The 19,049-nt window shown below is 33.1% G+C and overlaps 2 protein-coding genes and 1 pseudogene across 5 annotated transcripts; 1 reads left to right on the top strand and 2 right to left on the bottom strand.

Moving 5' to 3' along the window:
• Positions 1–133: 133 nt before the first annotated feature.
• On the bottom strand, positions 134–2,716 carry LOC131612760 (pectin acetylesterase 12-like). The gene is made up of 10 exons (XM_058884509.1): positions 2,326–2,716; positions 2,169–2,251; positions 1,962–2,091; positions 1,798–1,871; positions 1,493–1,704; positions 1,296–1,410; positions 1,104–1,181; positions 777–882; positions 537–682; positions 134–445 (listed from the first exon to the last, which is right to left on the bottom strand). Exons 1-10 carry the CDS (start codon positions 2,561–2,563, stop codon positions 338–340), a joined length of 1,290 nt encoding a protein of 429 aa, XP_058740492.1. The 5' UTR covers positions 2,564–2,716; the 3' UTR covers positions 134–337.
• Positions 2,717–11,259: 8,543 nt separating this feature from the next.
• Positions 11,260–12,231, top strand: LOC131610499 (ras-related protein Rab11A-like; annotated as a pseudogene).
• An 824-nt stretch (positions 12,232–13,055) lies between these two features.
• On the bottom strand, positions 13,056–15,614 carry LOC131610498 (uncharacterized). 4 transcript variants are annotated; one of them, XM_058882460.1, is made up of 9 exons: positions 15,192–15,614; positions 14,987–15,093; positions 14,821–14,909; positions 14,502–14,647; positions 14,198–14,267; positions 14,035–14,115; positions 13,686–13,779; positions 13,445–13,588; positions 13,056–13,359 (listed from the first exon to the last, which is right to left on the bottom strand). In XM_058882460.1, exons 5-9 carry the CDS (start codon positions 14,210–14,212, stop codon positions 13,181–13,183), a joined length of 513 nt encoding a protein of 170 aa, XP_058738443.1. In that variant the 5' UTR covers positions 14,213–14,267; positions 14,502–14,647; positions 14,821–14,909; positions 14,987–15,093; positions 15,192–15,614; the 3' UTR covers positions 13,056–13,180. The 4 variants fall into 4 exon arrangements, with proteins under 4 accessions (XP_058738443.1, XP_058738442.1, XP_058738444.1 ...); XM_058882459.1 differs by having other exon boundaries at positions 14,790–14,909; positions 15,192–15,613; XM_058882461.1 differs by lacking the exon at positions 14,987–15,093 and having other exon boundaries at positions 14,790–14,909.
• Positions 15,615–19,049: the final 3,435 nt, after the last annotated feature.

Raw genomic sequence — 19,049 nt, 5'->3', positions numbered from 1 at the left:
AGAAAATGTATTTGTTACTTTAGAAAGATAGACATCAATCAAGCTAAATACAAAAAAGCCCAAAGAAAATTTATTTGTTACTTTAGATAGATAGACATCAATCAAGCTAAAAGGGAAATACTATTAATAATAGTAACAATCTAACTTTTGATATTAGATCAAATCCTATAACTGAATACATTATAAGAGAATTTTTCTCAGCATTTCCAAATAGTTAAAACCACTTTCAATTTCATCAATGAAGTTAACTTTTAGCAACATTTTTTCATTTTTTGTTTAGTAACTTAAATTGAATAGCATAATCCTCTATTGATGATGATGATGTCTGAACTTTAATTTAACCAAAAACCAGATTGTGACATGAATTATCACAGGGGTAAGGACAATCAATGACCATAACACCCGCCCTGTCGAAATACCAGTCTCCAACCGCTAAAGCAATCACCTACATATCGTCAATGCACATAGATATTATCGAAAATTGATAGTATAACTAATGTAAGTGTATGTTTTACGAGTTTAGGTTCAATGATCACCTTGTTCTCAATAACCGGAGAATTGTCTGAAAACCATGTATCCTGTCTCTCGGTTTGGCAGTGAGCGAAACACGAATTGATAAACAATCCATTCTTGTTTGATCTCGAGAAATCTTTAATAGAATTCAACATGTGGTTCCTGAATCCTGTATTCAAGAGACAGTGAAATGTATCAACCAACTGAATAATATTATTTATTTGCAATGAATAGTATTAGTATATTTGTCATGGATTAATTACCTTGAAGAAATTGAATTTGGGGCCTAGTGCATTTAGCATGGTTTAATCTACAATCATGCCAATAGCCATGAGGATCGGCTGATGGCGGAGCTAAACTTGATTGGATCTGTGAACAGTTAGAAAATAACTTAATAGTCACTACTAGGTAGCACGGACACGACATTGACACATCAGACGCATATTGTTACATTTAATCAGTTCACTACTTCTGACTAGTGTCAGTGTTATGTCTGGTGTCTGTGTTACTCAGACGCATCATATGACATGATTTATTTATCATCACAAGTTAAGAAGACTATACCAATTGATCAAGTTTAGGAAATTCACCTGCCATGAATCATAAGCCGTATTAAGAAGAAAAAGTGGTGTTCTAACACTGGCAATCAAATTCTGAGGGAAGAAGCACTGAAAAGAAGTAAAAAAAACAGTCATTAAAAGTTCTGGTTTATAGCAAGCAATAGTGAGAGATCTGTTTTCTGCATATTCTTTCAAATAAAACTGGCATATGATCACGATTACCGAGGTTGGATCAAGACGATTAGTACAAATTTGCGGTAGATTCTTCCGCGCTCCTTGCATACCTACAACACCGTTGTACATATTCCTGAGGGTACGCTCCCCGGATATATCAATCCTGCAATTTCAAACCAAAGCACATTAACAAAAGTTCTAATAAGGATGATAGAAATTGCATATGTAGTTTGTTTGTTGCTTACGAATCAAGAAACAGCCCTGCATCGCTTAGACACTTCACTTTAGTAGTCCTCGGAAAAAGGCCTCGAAATTCATCGCAGTGAATTATAGTAGCTAGGCCGCCCGCAGAACATCCGGAAAGAAGTGCTTGGTCAGCTAAACGCATTCCCTTTGTCATCAAATCTTCCATCGCCGCTGCCCAAATACGCTGTCCTCTGAATTGCAGCTGTGCAGCCTATCTCACCAGAAAATCATATATGCGAGTTAAATAGTAAATCATAATTTTATCATATGAATACGATTTCTATCATTTGAAGAACACAAATACCTCATCTTCACCGTCTCCAGCGAATGAGCCACCATCACAATAACGAAGCTTTACTCTATTCCAATTGAAAAAATCTGAAAAAGTATATAAACAACAATAAGTAAATAACATAATCAAAGCTTGCAAAGCCTATGACAGATAAAACAGATGAATTGAATGAAAACCTGGATTTTCTTCAGGTTTATTACTAAGTATTCCTGTGAATGGTATCTCTTTTTCCATGAATAGCGATGATCCACGCCGTGTTTTCTTGCGATAAACGCATGTTCTAACATTGTTACACCATCCACCTCCCTGACAAAGAAGGAGAACAGCTTCATTCATCAACAAGTGAAGACAGTTTGAGAAAGATAATAAAGTGATTATGATACCTCTAAATTAACAAGCCAACTGTTAGCTCCTGAACCATATCCAGGATGGAAATGGAAACCTGGTAATGTTCCATCCAAGCACACTGCAAAGGGTAAAAGTCTAAGAGAGAAACATGAAATGAACAAGAACTGAAAGGTGGAAGAAGTAGTATAGTACCTGCTCCTTTAGCAGCTGCATTATGGATAAGGGTGAGTCCTACAAGGAGAAGATTTGCATTTCCTCCAAGATAGGATGATGAATAGAATGCTTCATGGTCATGTTCATGAGCTTTCTCCTCCTCCAAGTCCAAGTCCGATAAAGAGAGTTGTTGAGTTTGGTTCAAGGGATATATGGCATGAACATAGTTGGTGTAAACAAGTCCTATTGTAAAGACCACACAGAAAAGTTTTGCCATATTTCTTCTTCTGATAGTGTTTTGGGAGAAAGAAATAGCACTATTCACTGATGAAGAAAACAATGCATAACTAAATCTGAATTCAGAGAGAGAGAGAGAGAGAGAGAGGAGGAAAGAAAAGGAAGGAAAAAGCGGTAGTGGAAGAATCTCTTCTCTACATAAAACAGACTTTGCCGAGTGGGCTTCTTTCAACTTTTATTACTACAAGTTTGGAATCTTCCAAACTTTTCAACACCAAATGTTTTAAGAATTTTTATCAAATTATATTGAAAAAAAAGAGTTTTTAATAGCATATTGGTAGTTTACACAAAAATAAAAGGTAAAAGAGTAATAAATTGCGTTACTATTTTTTTTCATTGAAAATTAATCATCTTAAAAAATTACGTTCATAGACATATAACATTGCTATAAGTCTTCGAATTTTATGTAAAAGATCAACTGCTTCTAGTGTTAGGAAACTGAGAGTGTCAAAGACAAATTGTATAAAAGTATGTTGATTGTCGGAACATGTTTTTTCATGTTTGACCACTTTATTTGAAACAGTTTTAAGAGCTGCCTATCTCAAACCCACCTGTGGAGAAACTTCAGTCAAATCCACACAAGCATGTCCCTCCTACCCACCCATACACCCAAGCATCCGCTGACTTAAGTGTCGATCTCTCCTCAAGTGGATTCGTCAAAAAATTCATAGGCGCCTCTTTTTTCACAAATAATCTTGACATGTTAGAATATATCAAACAGGACATTCCTAATAAAATCACGTAAGTATTTGAAGTCTAAAAATTTCTTACAATAAATCCGTATTATCCAAATGTATTTAGATTATAAAATCTATTTTCAAAATGAAGATTTTCTCACCTATAAATATATATTTAGGTATATAATAGTGGAAAATAGCAGAAATAAATGTATTCAATAAATTTTAAACAAGACTCTGAGATAATTTTAAAAATTGTGGTAGAGTGTAATTCAACTTTACCAAATGAAGCTTTTAAAGTGAAGATTTTATCCCTATTCATAAATACATACATGAAATGATAGTATAATATAAGCCAAATACATCTTATCATTTGTATGTTTCGACTGAATAATGTTTTGGTCAATTTTGGAAAGAAAAAAAAACATGGACAGAATGTTTTAAGAGTATTCGTTATTATTATTTTTTTTCTTTTGGCATGTTTATGGGATTAAGGTCAACTTGTTCTTGTGGATGAAAGAAAGGAGATGAGTATTATTGGAGTCATGAGAGTGTTTGGTTTGTGTGCATTTTATTTTGTTTCGTAACAAACAAAATAACAACCAATTCTGAAAGTGACTCTTAATAACACGAGACAAGAACGGTGATTCGTATCATTTGTTATATTGTCAACCACTTTTCATCCTTCTAAATTTTCTTAATTGTTGAGTAGAAAAAACAATATTGATCTTTCTTTGTCACCGCTAATTCTGTGCTTGCTTTTATTACATTTATTTACACCATTGACTTCTTTTTATATTGATTATAAGCACATACAACAAACTAACTTCGCATTTATTGAAAAATAAAGTTTTTAATAATTTGAGAAGTTATAAGTATACTTTAAAATCAGGGAAAATATATTTTGAAATTATTTAAAACTCGAAGTCAAAAAAGTAGTTGGGAAATCAAAAGAGAACGTCTGACTCGGAGTCGCAAAGTAGCAATCGAGCAGGGTTGTTGACATCGACCACAATAAAATTGTGAATGTGGTGGTTATCGGTGGCACTAGAACGGCAGAGGCGAATATAATAGATGGTAGCTGGCGATCGAGTCAAATGTGGCGGCGGCGACAAATCGTGTTGGTGTCAACCTAATTCAGACAATTATTCAAGTGATTCATGGGTAGTGGGTTGATCGTTTATTCTTGGATTCATTCGTCAATGTGTCGTATTTTGGACCGATATTGATATATTGAGTTTGTGAAATTATAATTATGTATCTCTGTCAAAGGAAAGATGTGGTAATCCTAGTTAGAGAGACAAAAGTTAGAAATTCTTTAGAGTTTCTTGAAATGTTTGAAAACCTTTTGAATGAATGAGAAACACTTGAGTGGAAAATATGAGTTATTCTTGGCAACATAAGTGACTATTTTCTTATAACTATTTTATAATCTCATGTAACAATTATTTGATGAAGTATATAGCACTAGAGAGTTGTTCTCTCCCTAGAGTATATTAATTTGATCGAATTGGATAATCAAGTTCTTTGTGTTCTCGTCCTTTATTATCTTCCTGCTTATTGTGAATTTGCTTACACTTATTGTAGGTTATTTTGCTGTTTGAGACCATTTATTTTCGTTTCCATTATACTTTGTCTCACACGTCTTTACTATCAAAGAGATGGATTTTATTGTTAGATTCCAATGGTAGTTTGACGTGGTGGAACCTTTTAATTTCACAACCAGTGGCAATGACCATAAGGAAAAGGGATTAAGTTTACAAGTGAGCACATTGATTCTAAATTGTAAGTTGAGAAGTTTTGAAGAGATAACATTTTTGAATTATGGAATGTGAAGATGCAAGCAATATTAACTCGAGAGAAATATATATGTTGAAGAATTAAAGGGTGAAGCATCAATGTATGCACGCCAAATAAAAGAAGAGAAGACCAAGATGGTGGATAAGGCTAGGGGTGTACATGGGTTGGGTTGGATTGGGTTAGGTTCGACGCCCAACCTGCAATTTCATTATCAAAACCAACTCGAACCGACCCGTTCATTTATGAGTTGGGTTCGTGGGTTGTGTTTCAAATTAAAAAATTATTTTTTTAATTTAAAAATATTGTAATAGAATTCAATACATTTATACTCATTTCTAACATGCAAAATGGATGAAGTACATCATATAATACCTAATAATATTCATCAAAATGACATAACACTGGATAATAGTATAAAATTCCACAAGACATTTAGTCTTAGAATTACGTAAAGTCATTGATCTAGTAGTATTATTGGTGGAAAATAAAGCTTTTTTTGGAAAAATTATGGTTAATACTGAGATAGTAATTTTATATTTCCATTTAAAATAATAATAAGAAAATAAATTACTAATGTCACATCAATGGATTGGGTCAACGAGTCCGCGGGTTGCAAAACTCAAACCCAATACCCGAATCAAAATTAAATGAGTTGTTGCGGGTTGGGTTGAGTATACCCGTAAGTGAATGAGTTCGGGTAATTTATGGGTTGGTTCGGTTTGGGTTAGCGGGTTAGTGGGTCGACCCGCACTCATGAACACCCCTAGATAAGGCAAATATGTGTCATTGTCTGTGCCTTAGTGATAAAATTCTAAGGGAAGTTGTCGGGGAGAAAACTTTGCTTTCAATATGGATAAAGCTTGAATCATTGTATATGACCAAGTTTTGGCTCACATGTTGTGTTTGAAACAACAAGTCTACTCATTCTAAATTGTAGAGAATAAATCTATGGTGAAGTCGTTAATCGAATTTCACAAGATCATTGATGAGTTGGAGAATATTTAGGTGAAGATTGAAGATGACAAAACTCTAATCTTGTTAAACTCATTACCCATATCCTTTGAGCACGTCAAATAAGCCATAATTTATTGTAAAGAAGGTATTATTGCTTTGGATGAAATCTAGAAGTGTGTGAAATGATCTACGAAATTTTCCAAGGTAAAAGATTTGAAGATTGACAATAACAGTAAAAGGCTTGAATGTCTCAAGGGGATGACGTGAAAATAGTTGGATGTTCAAATCTAACAAGTTTAACAAGTCAAGCATTACTAAAAAACTACTTTTTATGACAAATTTTTTACCTCACATATAAAAAACCTCACATATAAAAAATCGAGGTATAATCCATGCACGCGTCATGTTTATATCTTAAAAAATATAAATTTATTTTGTCAATCTTTTATGAAAGTCGAGGGATAAACTAGATCAATGTACATGCTTCAAATTCCAATAGCTGTAGATTATGTTTTTATTTCATTAAAAGTGGCGCCTTCCTGGATATTGTATTTTTAATATAAACTTATTTCGTTGGTTTTTTATGAAAATCGAGAGGTACACTAGTTTAGTGTACGTGCTTCAAAGGGTATATATAGTTGCAAAAGACTACACTAAAAAAATGTAGGATTGACTATGGTGAGGTATTTACTCCAGTCGTCCGCTTGAAGATCATAAGTGGAAAATCCACCAAATAGACGTGAAGTATGTATTCTTGAATAGAATTTTAGAGGAAGATGTTTACATCCAACAATCTTTAGGTTATAGGAAGAAAGGTTGAGAAGATAGAGTTCTTTGGTTAAAAAAGGAATTATATGGGTTAAATCAAGCACCAAGAGCGTGTTGTAATCGTATTCATAACTACTTTAAATCAAACAACATCATAAAGCACCCACACAAGCATGACATGTATGTCAAGATTAAAAATGAAGACATCTTGTTAGTATGCATATATGTGGATGTTTTTATCTTCACAGAAATTAATTCAAATATGTTTAAAGATTTCAAGAAAGTTATGATCAAAGAGCTTGAGATGACTCATATTGGACTAATGTCATATTTCTTGGCATAAAAATAAAATAGAAGAAAAAAGGAATCCTCATTTCCTATCAAAGATACATAAAAAAGATGCTTAAAAGATTCAAGATGGATAGCTTCAACCCAATTAATACAACAATGAAGTGTGGGTTTAAGTTATCAAAATGTGATAAAATAGAAAAGTTAGATGTTATAAATTTCAAGAGTTTAGTTGAGATTTTGTGGTATTTGACATGCACAATACTAGACATTTTATATACTACAAGATTTATTAGTCGACATATGGAGAATCCAACTATTACTCATCTCAAGAGTGCAAAAAGAATTTTATACTATGTCAAGGGTACCGAAATTCTAGTATTCAGATCTCAGATGTCCTAAAAGATGTTGAGACATTGATCTCTAAACAACATGCAATGGCAGGATAGGCATTATTTAAAACAATACTAAAAAGTAATTGAACACACATAATTGTTAACTCAGTTCAATGTACAACAATACTTACTCTGAGGGCTACCAATTCAGGAAGGAAATCCATTATTAGTATTATCAATTCGAAGCTAAACAACATCTTCTTTACAACATCTACCTAGAAACCTCCTAGATATGAGAAACTCCTCTCACTTCCAATCACCGCAGTGATGACTCACAATAATAATCTGAGTTATTGATATTGACAACCCTTTACCTCAATCTTCAATTACAAGCGATACTAGATTAAGAACCTCTTAATCAAAAATAATACTTGATCTTACTTAAAAGTTTCGATCAAGAGCAATAGCTTGAGAACCAAGCAACACACACTTAGATAAAAGTATCAATGATATCTAAGTGACATCCAAACATTCAATGCTTAAAAGCTTATGAATGAATGACATAACTTGCAACTCAAAAACAGTCGTGCTCTTCTATCAAGAATGATATTAGAAAGGCTCACAATTAACACACAAACCCTAACCTATTCCACCTTAAATTTTACTCTTCAATTAGGTTTGTTATCTTATATTTAAAGTACACATTTGGTCTGAATTTGGGCTTCAAAATGCAGAAAGGAGACTGCTAAAAATCTGCAAAAGCTTCTCCTTGAATATAGGTCTTCAATCATTAGTTTCCTAAATAATCTCCTTATTTAGAAACTATGAATACATCTTTAAAAAATGATAAAATCTTTTATCCTTAAATTGAGCGCCATATTGGATTGCAGAATATTCTGCATTTATAACAATAAAAACATATTCCAAAAGCCCAGCTTAAAACACAGTCAAGATGTCAGATGATTTTGCATAGGACATATTTCTCGACATGTTTCTTCAGTTGCAGTTGATAGAACATTTTGTTCAACATAAATTTGCTGCAAGTTGAAACATCTTATTTAACTTGTTGCTGTCTAATTTATTTTGCTAAAATTACTGTCAATCATACAATTAAAGAATTAACAGGTACAATTTACGTTGTCTTATGGTTCTCATCAAATAAGAACTATAAGTCAGTTCGTTAAAGTGACAATGATTAGGGTGGAGATAGAGATGATCAGAAGAGTACCAGCGATTTTGTGTTCTTCATGAAAATATAATTTTTGCTAGGATGTTGGTGAAGCAACCAATTTTCGCACTTTCAACATGTGAAGCACAATACGTAACAACTACATCATGTATTTGTCATGCTGCTTAACTTAAGAATATTTTGAAGAAACTTGGAATGTCATAAGAGGAACTAACACACATTTTTGTGGATAACAAACCCGTCATAACTCTTACAATGAATTATATTTTTCATGATCGTAGTAAGCTTATTAATACATATTATCACTGCATAAGAAAGTATTACAAAAAGAAAGAATGATGAATATGTGAAGTCTCAAGATCAAATAGTTAACACCTTCACGAAACCACTCAAACATGAAGATTTTATCAAGTTAAGATACTTACATAAAATGACAAATCATTTTTAAGAGAGGGTATTGGATTATAAACACGATTTAATTCATTGGACTAATAAAGTGTTAGATAAATCATTTAGTGACATAGTCCAAAGAAAACTCTAAAAAGATATAGAAGTAGTAAGCAAACTTGTAAAATATCATCACTACAATAGCTTCTTTCTAGCCTCGGAAGCTAGTACTAGTAATAGTATATCACCGTTACGTGCACGCAAGTTATCCTCATTCTCAACCATTTCCATTGCATGATTGGTTTTAGTTATGCTATGTTGCCTAATAATAAATTCCATCCATTTACATAGAAGCCAGCAAACCACATGTCGTTGAGATCAATGTGTGTATCTTAACCATGCATGGTAGTAAGTAATATTGTAGTTTTAATGTGAAGATGGACTCTATAGTTTTGAAAATTGCTCCGGATTGGTCAAATAAAAAAACCATATTGTTGTGTTTGATCACGTGATTGATGTGAACCCCAAATCATATTCATGTCCCATAATAATGAAATTACTAATACTAATAAAAAGGAAAAGTGAGGTAAGATAATGGTGCTATAATGCATGTGAAAGCCTCCACTGAATCACATGCTTGATGCATCATTGTTTTGGAGGGAGGGGTAGTTAGCAAAGACACAAGCAAAACATAATTAAGAAAGTTGTGAAAAAGGCAGCGAAATAGACGGGGAAGTGTTCCAGTTAGCTGCATCTTTATTCATGCTCAATGGCTTACAGTTAGAGACTCACAAATTAACAAATCAAAATTAATAATTAAAAATAAAATACTAAATGATTGGTTAAGTTGAAATCTTTAAAGGTTTATATCATCTTCATCTGATAGACAAAATTATGTAGGTCCATGTAAGAGTTGCTGCATCACACTTCAGATTAAATCACCTTTCAACTAATATGATGCTTTCTTTATATTTCAAAGTTCCTTTTGTTATTGATGATAAAAAAAAATGTCGTGCTATGTTCAGGATAGTCTTTGAGCGGTTGCAATACAAATTTCTTTACATAGTTTAAAACTAGTGGGATACCCGTGCGTTCGCACGGGTACTGTTGTGTTACGCGCATTTTTTTTAAGATATAAAAAAAATAAAAAAAATAGTTTATTATTTTTAAAAGAAATTAAAGAATTTTTTATCTATATTTGAATCATAAATAAAAAAAAATCATATATAAAAATATTAGGATCAACTGTATATTTCCCCGTACATAAATTTTATTTATGTTTTGACATAAAAATGTAAATAAGAAAAATAAAAATTGTCTTATCAAAGAAGCTTATTATTTTTAAAAGAAAGATATATTTCTTAAACAAAAACAAAATTGTTTTACATAAATAAATAATAATTTAATTTTTTAAATATTATTTTAAAAATTATTGTATTTTAAATTAAAATATTAATAATATAAATAATTAGAATACAACACATTTTTTTCGTGTTTGGACTCACACATTATTTAAATTTTTTTTAATATTACAAAAAATGTAATAACTCGGGGATTCAAACTAAGTCTGACCTAGACACCCGTATTTTCGTGTAGGTATTGGTGTGCTACATACACGTATATGTTTCTAAAATGTAATAAGAATGAACAAAACATAAAGAAAATTATTTTACCAAAAAAAATTATTATTTTTAAAAGAAAAAATATTTTATTTATATTTAAAGTATAAATATAATTTTCCATATTTACAAATATTTGAATCAAACAGTATATTTTCCTATATGAAAATATTAAATATTACAATTAGAAACATATATTTTGTTTTGACATAATCTAATAAAAAGGCAAAACTATCTCTAGACAACTACTCTAGATATATATTTCACGATCTTCTAGAAACCTATATTGTTGTTAGTGTGTTGATTAACAAAGATGACAACTACTCTAGATGCATAATATTTCACGATCTTCTAGAAACTTATATTGTTGTTGTTAGTGTTGAATAGGAATGGTAAATTTGGCACAACATCCATTAACAGAATAGTGAAATCAAGTTATACAATTTTATATCCAAAAACATAATAAAGGAATAGTAAACTTGGGACAACAAAATCCATTAACAGAACATGATTTGAATTATGTTGGTCAGTGGTCACAAGATATGGTTATAGAACATGACTTAAACAAAACTCAAATAGCAGAGGTATGACATAAGCACATATTGAAAACATATAAAGTTGTGATGTGAATCTGATCAAATCAAGTATGGGAAGTGAATCTTTTAGTTTCTTAAGCTGATAAACATTCATTTCTCTTCTTGAACACATGTTCTGCAGCACCATTCTTTAAATTCCAAGCCACTCATTATTTTCAAACAACAGCATGTCACCTACAAAATAGAACAAATCACCATTTTTGCTACCAAGTGAGTCTCTTACTACGTACAACACACACGCGAAGAACATATATTCAATTATTTGTTAAGAATATGACAGAAGGACAAAAATTCGCCATCTAAACACGCCATTGAGTTATTGATAAATATTTCCAATACTTGGAAGTTTTGCCTCATTGTTGTTTTATCATTACTCAGAGTTAGGGCCTATGTTCTATTAATCTGCAGCTAGAGTTTGCTAATATTTTTTCTATGACTCATCTATAACCTCATATCATTACAAGTATATTGAATATTGATTTCAATTTTCCTGATATATATTTAAATGGCATTTTCTATTGATATAGAGCAGTTACAAGTGCATACTACATGGGTACTGTTGGGGCAATGTTGGTTTTTGACATTACCAAACGTCCGAGCTTTGATCACATACCTAGATGGTTAGAAGAAGTGCGTGACCATGCAGACAAGAACATAGTCATCATTATAGGAAACAAAAGTGATCTTGAGGACCAGTGTGCAGTATCGACAATGGATGCAAAAGAGTTTGCTGAAAAAGAAGGTTTATTTTTCTTAGAGACCTCTGCACTGGAAGCAATTAACGTTGAGACACCCTTTATGACTATTTTGACAAATATTTATCATTGGGAATAGGAAGAACCTGGCTGCTGATGAGAATCAGGGAAATGACAACTCGGCATCTTTGTCCGGCAAGAAGATTATTACTCCTGGTCCTGCACAAGTAATCCCTGCTAAGAGGAGCATATGTTGTCAGTAATTCTGATTTCATTTAAAATTTGCTTTAGTTCCTATGTCCAATTTTTAATGTTTTGGCGCATTTCCCGTGTAAATATATACATGATTCAAAATTTATTTTGCTTGACTTGTTGATTTAAGACCGGTGGAGATAAATTACAAACTGCTTTTTACAATCCCTAGTTATTTAATAGATGTTCTGGCTGGAATTGAAGCATTGTCATTACATATAGAGGTTGGTTACTGCTGTGGCCCTATCAATATTGCATGGTTGAACTTGCAGGTATAGTTCATTGAAGTTCGAGGAGTTATAGTTTGACAAGAAGAAAACTTCCAGAATCAGTTTGACACACTTTTAAGTGAATGTGTTCCAACACAAATCAGTTTTAATCAAAATCAATTTACTCAAAATCAATTTTCACTGATGCATAACCAAATATACACATAGTAGGCTATCACGTACCAGTCAACTGTTTATGTATTTTCCAACTTTTTCAAGAATAAACAATTGGGGAATGTTATTAAGATTCATACCCTTCTCCATAGTTATAGATCTCATGTGACATCTTGAAGAAAAGCTCAGGTTGAAGACCTTTGTAAGGCTGAATTAAATCACAGTTCCCGTAAACCAATGACGATGAGTTAGGACAATCACCACAAGAGGTTATTTCAGGTGCTGCTGCTGATGCTGGAAAGTTGCAGAATCCATCTTCCCAAACCAATATCCTGTGCATGCATAATAAACATCAATACAAACTTTTCATTTCCAAACACATGATGACAACATTATAAAAAATATCATTACCAATTCCTTCTGTTTGTAACCTTCATATCTCGTCGCTAACTTAAGCATTAGAAATTCATGCTTCCTTCAATATAGAAATCCATGTATCCTTCAATATAGAAATCCATGCTTCCTTCAATATAGAAATCTTTCAAATATTATTTACCGTAATGCAAGTACAGTGTGTCATACAACATAATCATAAAAAATATATCTAGTCGGTAAATCCATAGAATGTAAGCCAATTTTGGGGATTGAACATCATCAGACAGACATCAGACAACGATGGTTAAATAAATTATTATTACTATTTAAATGGAGAAAGTTTAAGTATAAACCCAATTCGTTGATTGAGTCAATAAATGGAACAGGGCCGAAAACGTCTTTTCGCCACCACATATCAACCACTTTAAAATAGAAGCATGTGAAAGGGCCATTGTTACCTAATGTGAAAGGAAAATTACAAAGACAGGGACTAATTCACAGGTGAACATAAAATCCAGAAAAAAAAAGCAAAAGGAAACTAACCCACACTTGATGGTTCAGTAGTAGTAGCATCACTTTGAGACCCTCCGAACTTTGCGGGAATGAAGATTCCACCGCCTGTAGATTTCTCGGGTTCCAACGTCATGTTACGTGTAACAATTATTTCTCTGATCTCCATGACAAAATCTACAAAAATAGAAAAATTATTAGTGAAGATTGCAATAATAACCATAAACCCTAATGCAAAAAAAAAAAAAAGAAATATAAAATATTTTATATATACTGGAAGTTTTGAAACAGGACAGTTGGTTATGTCCTTGTTCACCGCATTCTCCGTAACGCACCATCGCCCTCTCCCTTCCTCTCCGAAGATCAACCTACAAATTAAGAATAAGATGTTATAGTATTATGTATGTGACATTCTTATCATTTGGTGGCAAATTAACATTCATTGTAAGGGCTTCACTACTGAAGAAAAACAAAACAAATGCTAAACCATGACCATACAAGGTTTGACGTGTTGCAGACATTTGAAGCCACTCAACTTAAAAAAAGAAATACAAAGAGTGGTAGGTTCCAAGGAAATTCTTATGTTGGTAAAACAAAAAAGAATAAAAATGATTAAAACTCACTTCTTTCAATACAATTTTCGTGGCTGGAGTTTGTACCTCAGAGTTGCAATGGCTCATGGCCATTATCATTATAGTTTGATCCTACAACCATAAACTATGGTGGTCATGGTAAAAGAAAAATAATAAACAGAAAGAAATAATTAAAAGCTCACTGTTTTGGTACCGGCTTCTGTTGCATGAATTATTTCTTCATCTGCATATAATATATATCTCAATACCATTTTAGTTTGATCCTGCAATGCAACCAGAAATTATGTTGGTAATAGTAATTGAATTCTTTCTCTTTAGTATTTGAATTGTTCATCTGACAATCGGCTTGCTCATCACCGGTAGGTTTCACCTCATCATGACATTCCAACACAACATTTTTAACATAAGGAATCAACTCAATTTAAATTTCAATTTAGTTTCAAAATCAATCAAACAACATAGCCACATATAATTAAAGAAAATTTGAATCGAATTACAATGTTCTTCCAACGATCTTCAGCGTTGACATTGGCGCTGAAATCACAGATGATTTAAAGAGACAAGCTTCTTCCTTTTCCAAAGGATAGTGAAAGGATTTTCCAACTTTCATTGTGCTAGTAGTCGCCGGCGTTACTCCAGTTCCCTTCATTCGAACAAACATTCAATAGTATATATAAACAAAACTCTAAAAGAGTAACATTTAAAATCGTAGAAAAAACTAAATTGATGAAGAAAATTAAAAGTAATCGAAGCGGTTGAAACTAAATGTTTTAAACAACACTTACATCAGGAGTAATTAGGGCAATCTTCACTTACGTCACAATACAATGAAGAGGATTTTCATCTTTGACACCATATATGAAGACAATCTTCTTGTCAATAAGCTCTGGATGAATCTTAATAACCTACAACACATTCAAATCTCCAAAATCAAACACGATCCTAAAAATAAACACTCACACAAAAAACAACAAAATCTTACAATATCTCCGACTCTGTAAAACCATTGAGCGGTAAAAAATAGATCTTTGTCTTCAGATTCGAAGAACTCAAAATCCTTGTAATAAAATCAGATTTATTATCTTCAGCCTAAAACAACACAGTTTAGAAAATCAACACCGTGAGAAAACCCCTAATCAACAAAACATATAAACCCTAAAACACTAAATCTTCAGCATTGAACATACCTTGAGGCAAATAGCAACGTTGGTGGCGAAATACATACGGTGGAATCGAACTGGATGGCAAAGGAGTATTAGGTGGAAGTGCAGTGGTTTTGATGTTAGAGCAGTGGGTTTGATCTCGCAAAAAGTTAGGTTTAATGTGAGGTACGGGAAGAAGAAGGGGTAAGGAAGAAGAAGAAGAAGAAGAAAGGGTAAGGAAGAAGAAGAAGCCGTAAGCAAGAGAGATGGAGAAAGAGAGCAAGGACGAGTTCGAGAAAGAGAGGGCAGGCAGATTAATCAGTGAGGAATCTTTTTGAATTTGAAAGAGAAACAATTTTTGAAAACAGAATGCTAAATGCTTAGGCTATATGATAGATTGGGAAGCATAGCAAGTAAGCTATCCACGTGGAACAACAGGAAAGCAAGGGACAAATCGGTATTTTCCAGAGCAGTTAGTTTTCTTATATTGTAGATTAACCACGATTAAATACTGATTTTTATTTTTTGAAATTTTAGTAAACATCTAAATATGATTTTCTAAAATATTGTCATAATTAAATAAAATTTCTTTTTGTTTTAACTACGGCTAACTTTATTAAGGCCTCTAAACACTTAAAACGATTCTAGTTGGCACGAGTTTTCTTGATTTTGGTTAAAAAAGAAATAACGTTTTACATTATATTTAAGTTACTCCTCTCGGGTAAAATATACAAAATAAATATGCGACTATATCAGTTTGTCATAATATCAATTGTTAGGAGTAGTTTAATTGACAAGAAATTAACACTTGAGTTAAAGGTTAAAAGGAATTGGAAGTCCAATATTCAAAATCTAACAAATTGGTTTTTCATATACTAATTCAATATATAACAAATTTAATATACTGTTTAAAATTAAATGTTTAAATTTGCTATATATTATATAATCATATTGTAGTGGAATAATTTAGATAGGCAGGAGACACACTTTTGGCCTTTTACCTTTCTAAATCGCCTTTGAATTAGTTTAAGCGTCCTTGGACTCAATGTGTCGCTTAAGGTCTTCATATTTCTCGTCCATGATGTGTGATCGTATGTAGAGCGTGTAACGGTCAACATACATCATGTAGGAAGTCGTGGGATTTAACCGCACCTCCTAGATATCAAGAAAGCAACCACTCATGTTTAGGGTGGTTGTTGAATTGTGGGGGACTCAGTTCAATCCTCTGAGCTACAAATACATAGCGATTATCATACAAAAGGGGCAAATGTCTAATAAAGAGAGAAACCATCCAAACATATCTTTTCACTCCATCGTATGGACTAGCTCTAATCCTCAACAAACCTTAAAAGTTACAGACAACCATTATCCATTGAGCATTATCACACTCATTGTCAAGAAAGCTCCAGGAGGTGGATTCCAAATCTGAAGAGTTTGCTACCAAAGAGTGGGAGCTGCAATAATCCTTAGAAAAGGCCATCAGGACTCATAAGAGGTTAAAGGATGATTCAATACGCGTTGAAGGAAGAGACCAATTGGGTGTGCCAAGGGTAATCCGACATTGTTGGTAATAAATGCCTCACACGTTTTCCCCATTGGATGCTTGTCTTTCTAACCGACACACGTCTCCCAGGAAGACACCTCTTCGTCTTAGGGGACTTAACTAAGTCTTGCATGAGGGACTTAACTAAGTCTCACATGAGGGACTCTACAAAATTCCGCTTGAGGGACTTAACTAAGTCTCGCCAAAGGGCGTTAACTAAGTCTGCATAATGGACTCAACTAAGTCTAGACGAGGCTTATCCCAGAGGTCCAAAGGCGAGTAAAGACTTCAAACATTTCGGCCTCTACGAGTCCTCATGCTTGAGGGACCGTGTATTGGAATAATTTAGAAAGGCGAGGGAGCGAGGCGAGGGATACGCTCTTGGTCTTTCACCTTCTCAAATCACCCTTGGATTAGTTCGAGAGCCGTCGTTTTTTAGTGCGCCCTTAGACTAGATGTAATGCCTAAGTCTTAGATTTCTCGTCCATGACGCACGATCGTGTTTAGAGCGTGTAATGGCTCAACATACGTTACATAAGAAGTCGTGGGATTTAATCATACCTCCTAGATTTAATATCCGGTTGGAGTAACGGGCCACATATGAGTAATGACAAGTTTTCATCTTTTTTTGAGTTTTTTAAAAGAATCGAAAAATTGTTTGATCCTAATTCTTTCTAAGCAAGTTTGTTGCTTGAGGACAAGCGACGATTCAAGTTTGAGGGTATTTGATAGACGGTAAATATTTCATGTTTCTTGTTTGTTTTCCCTTTGATTTCATGTGTATTTTCATCGTTCTAGTACGTTTTTTTATGTGTTTTTGTCTTATATGTTTGTTTTTATGGAATTAAAAGTCAATGGAGCGAATCAAGACGAAAAAGGTCGAAGATCGCACAAAAAGGAGTTTTCCTAGTACAATTTTTTTGAGTCCAACTGTGTCAAGTTGTGTCTCATGACACTGGCCATGTCCCCCCTTAGAGGCACGCCCATACAAGCAGCTAGAGGGTGACACACAAGTCCGTGTCTACTGATATGGTCCATGTCAGGCCTCAGGTAGTTACAAAACTCTTAGCTTTTGGATGGCTTTGTGACCATTTGGTATTTCTAACTCTCATTTCCTTCATGATTAGTGATAATCGTCCATTGTCCTACTAGACTTTTATAAAATCCGCCACACCCCTACACGCTTACTGAACTCTTTGAAATATTCGGCAACTAAAATAAGAACCTAATGGCAATTTTAAAGTGTCAGGTATGCAGTATGCTTTTTTACCAACTATTTTAAAAAAATGCGGTAAAAATATTTAGTTTAAGGGAAATGCTAACGAGTGCCCCTAGGACACTCTTAAATTAACTAAAGTGGTAAGTTTTTTTTTTTAAAATGCGTGTATTTCAATGCATTAAAAATGTATTGGAAATTGAAATATTTTCTTTATTTAGTATACTTAAAGAGTGTCTCGGGGCACTCGTTAGCATGACCCATAGTTTAATACCAAATTTTATTTAAAAAAATATGTTAATAATGCATAAAAATGGTTTATATCGAATATTACTAAAAATATGGTATAACCCCATAAATTTGAAACCAATAATTTTATAAATTTAGTGAAAACGCATGGATTATGTGAAAAATTAGATATTTAAGAAAAATATTCGGTAAAAAACACACAAATTGATTAGAAAAACACTACTCCTTATTAATTCTAATTCTGGTGTGCATCTCGTTGGTTGGAATAAAACCACTAATCCCCAAAAGTTGGATGGTCTAAGGATCTGGAAAGCAAGAGAGGCTAATACAATGTTGGGTAAGTTGGTATAGGGTTCCCACCGAGATTGTGATTTCCTATGAGTCCCTATTTTGAAGCTTAAGTACACAAGAGAGAAATCGTTCCTTAATAGGAAAAAGAAATCGAGATGAATTACTTGGAGTACAATTATAAAAGCTTTCTCTACTTTGAAAGATGACTTTGAATTTAGATTAGGGGAAGGGAACTCATCTTTCTGGTTCTCCAATTTGTCTGAGGTCGGGAAGTTAGCAGAGTATGTTATTTATATGGATATCCACGACCTGGATATGCGAGTGAATGATGTTTACTTGGATGAATATTATAACTTAAATTCACTGTATACTAATATTATGGTGGTTGTTTATGTTGTGACCATCTGAAAGCGCTTCCCATTGGTTTGGATTTTTTGGTACCTAATCGATTAACATGGAAAGGCAATTTAGATGGTATCTATATTGCTCGGGAAGGTTATAACGGGCTAAACAGACTTGAATTTGTTCACAATAGAACAGACAATAACTTTTGTAAGTGGGTGTAGCATATTCCTGCTCATGAGAAGGTGAAATTCTTCTTTTG

This window comes from Vicia villosa, linkage group LG6, assembly GCF_029867415.1.
Source record: "Vicia villosa cultivar HV-30 ecotype Madison, WI linkage group LG6, Vvil1.0, whole genome shotgun sequence".
Taxonomy (NCBI): Eukaryota; Viridiplantae; Streptophyta; class Magnoliopsida; order Fabales; family Fabaceae; genus Vicia; species Vicia villosa.
Note: the sequence above shows the minus strand (reverse complement) of the source record. Positions and strands in the feature narration are given on the sequence as shown.

Coding starts and splice junctions, on each gene's coding strand:
- LOC131610498 (XM_058882460.1), bottom strand. Junction 13,780..14,034: donor CGAAAATTGTATTGAAAGAA/GTGAGTTTTAAT, acceptor CTTAATTTGTAG/GTTGATCTTCGGAGAGGAAG. Junction 13,589..13,685: donor GTCCTGTTTCAAAACTTCCA/GTATATATAAAA, acceptor CTATTTTTGTAG/ATTTTGTCATGGAGATCAGA.
- LOC131612760 (XM_058884509.1), bottom strand. CDS start 2,563: ATGGCAAAACTTTTCTGTGTGGTCTTTACAATAGGACTTGTTTACACC. Junction 683..776: donor CCAAATTCAATTTCTTCAAG/GTAATTAATCCA, acceptor TCTTGAATACAG/GATTCAGGAACCACATGTTG. Junction 446..536: donor CTCCGGTTATTGAGAACAAG/GTGATCATTGAA, acceptor GACGATATGTAG/GTGATTGCTTTAGCGGTTGG.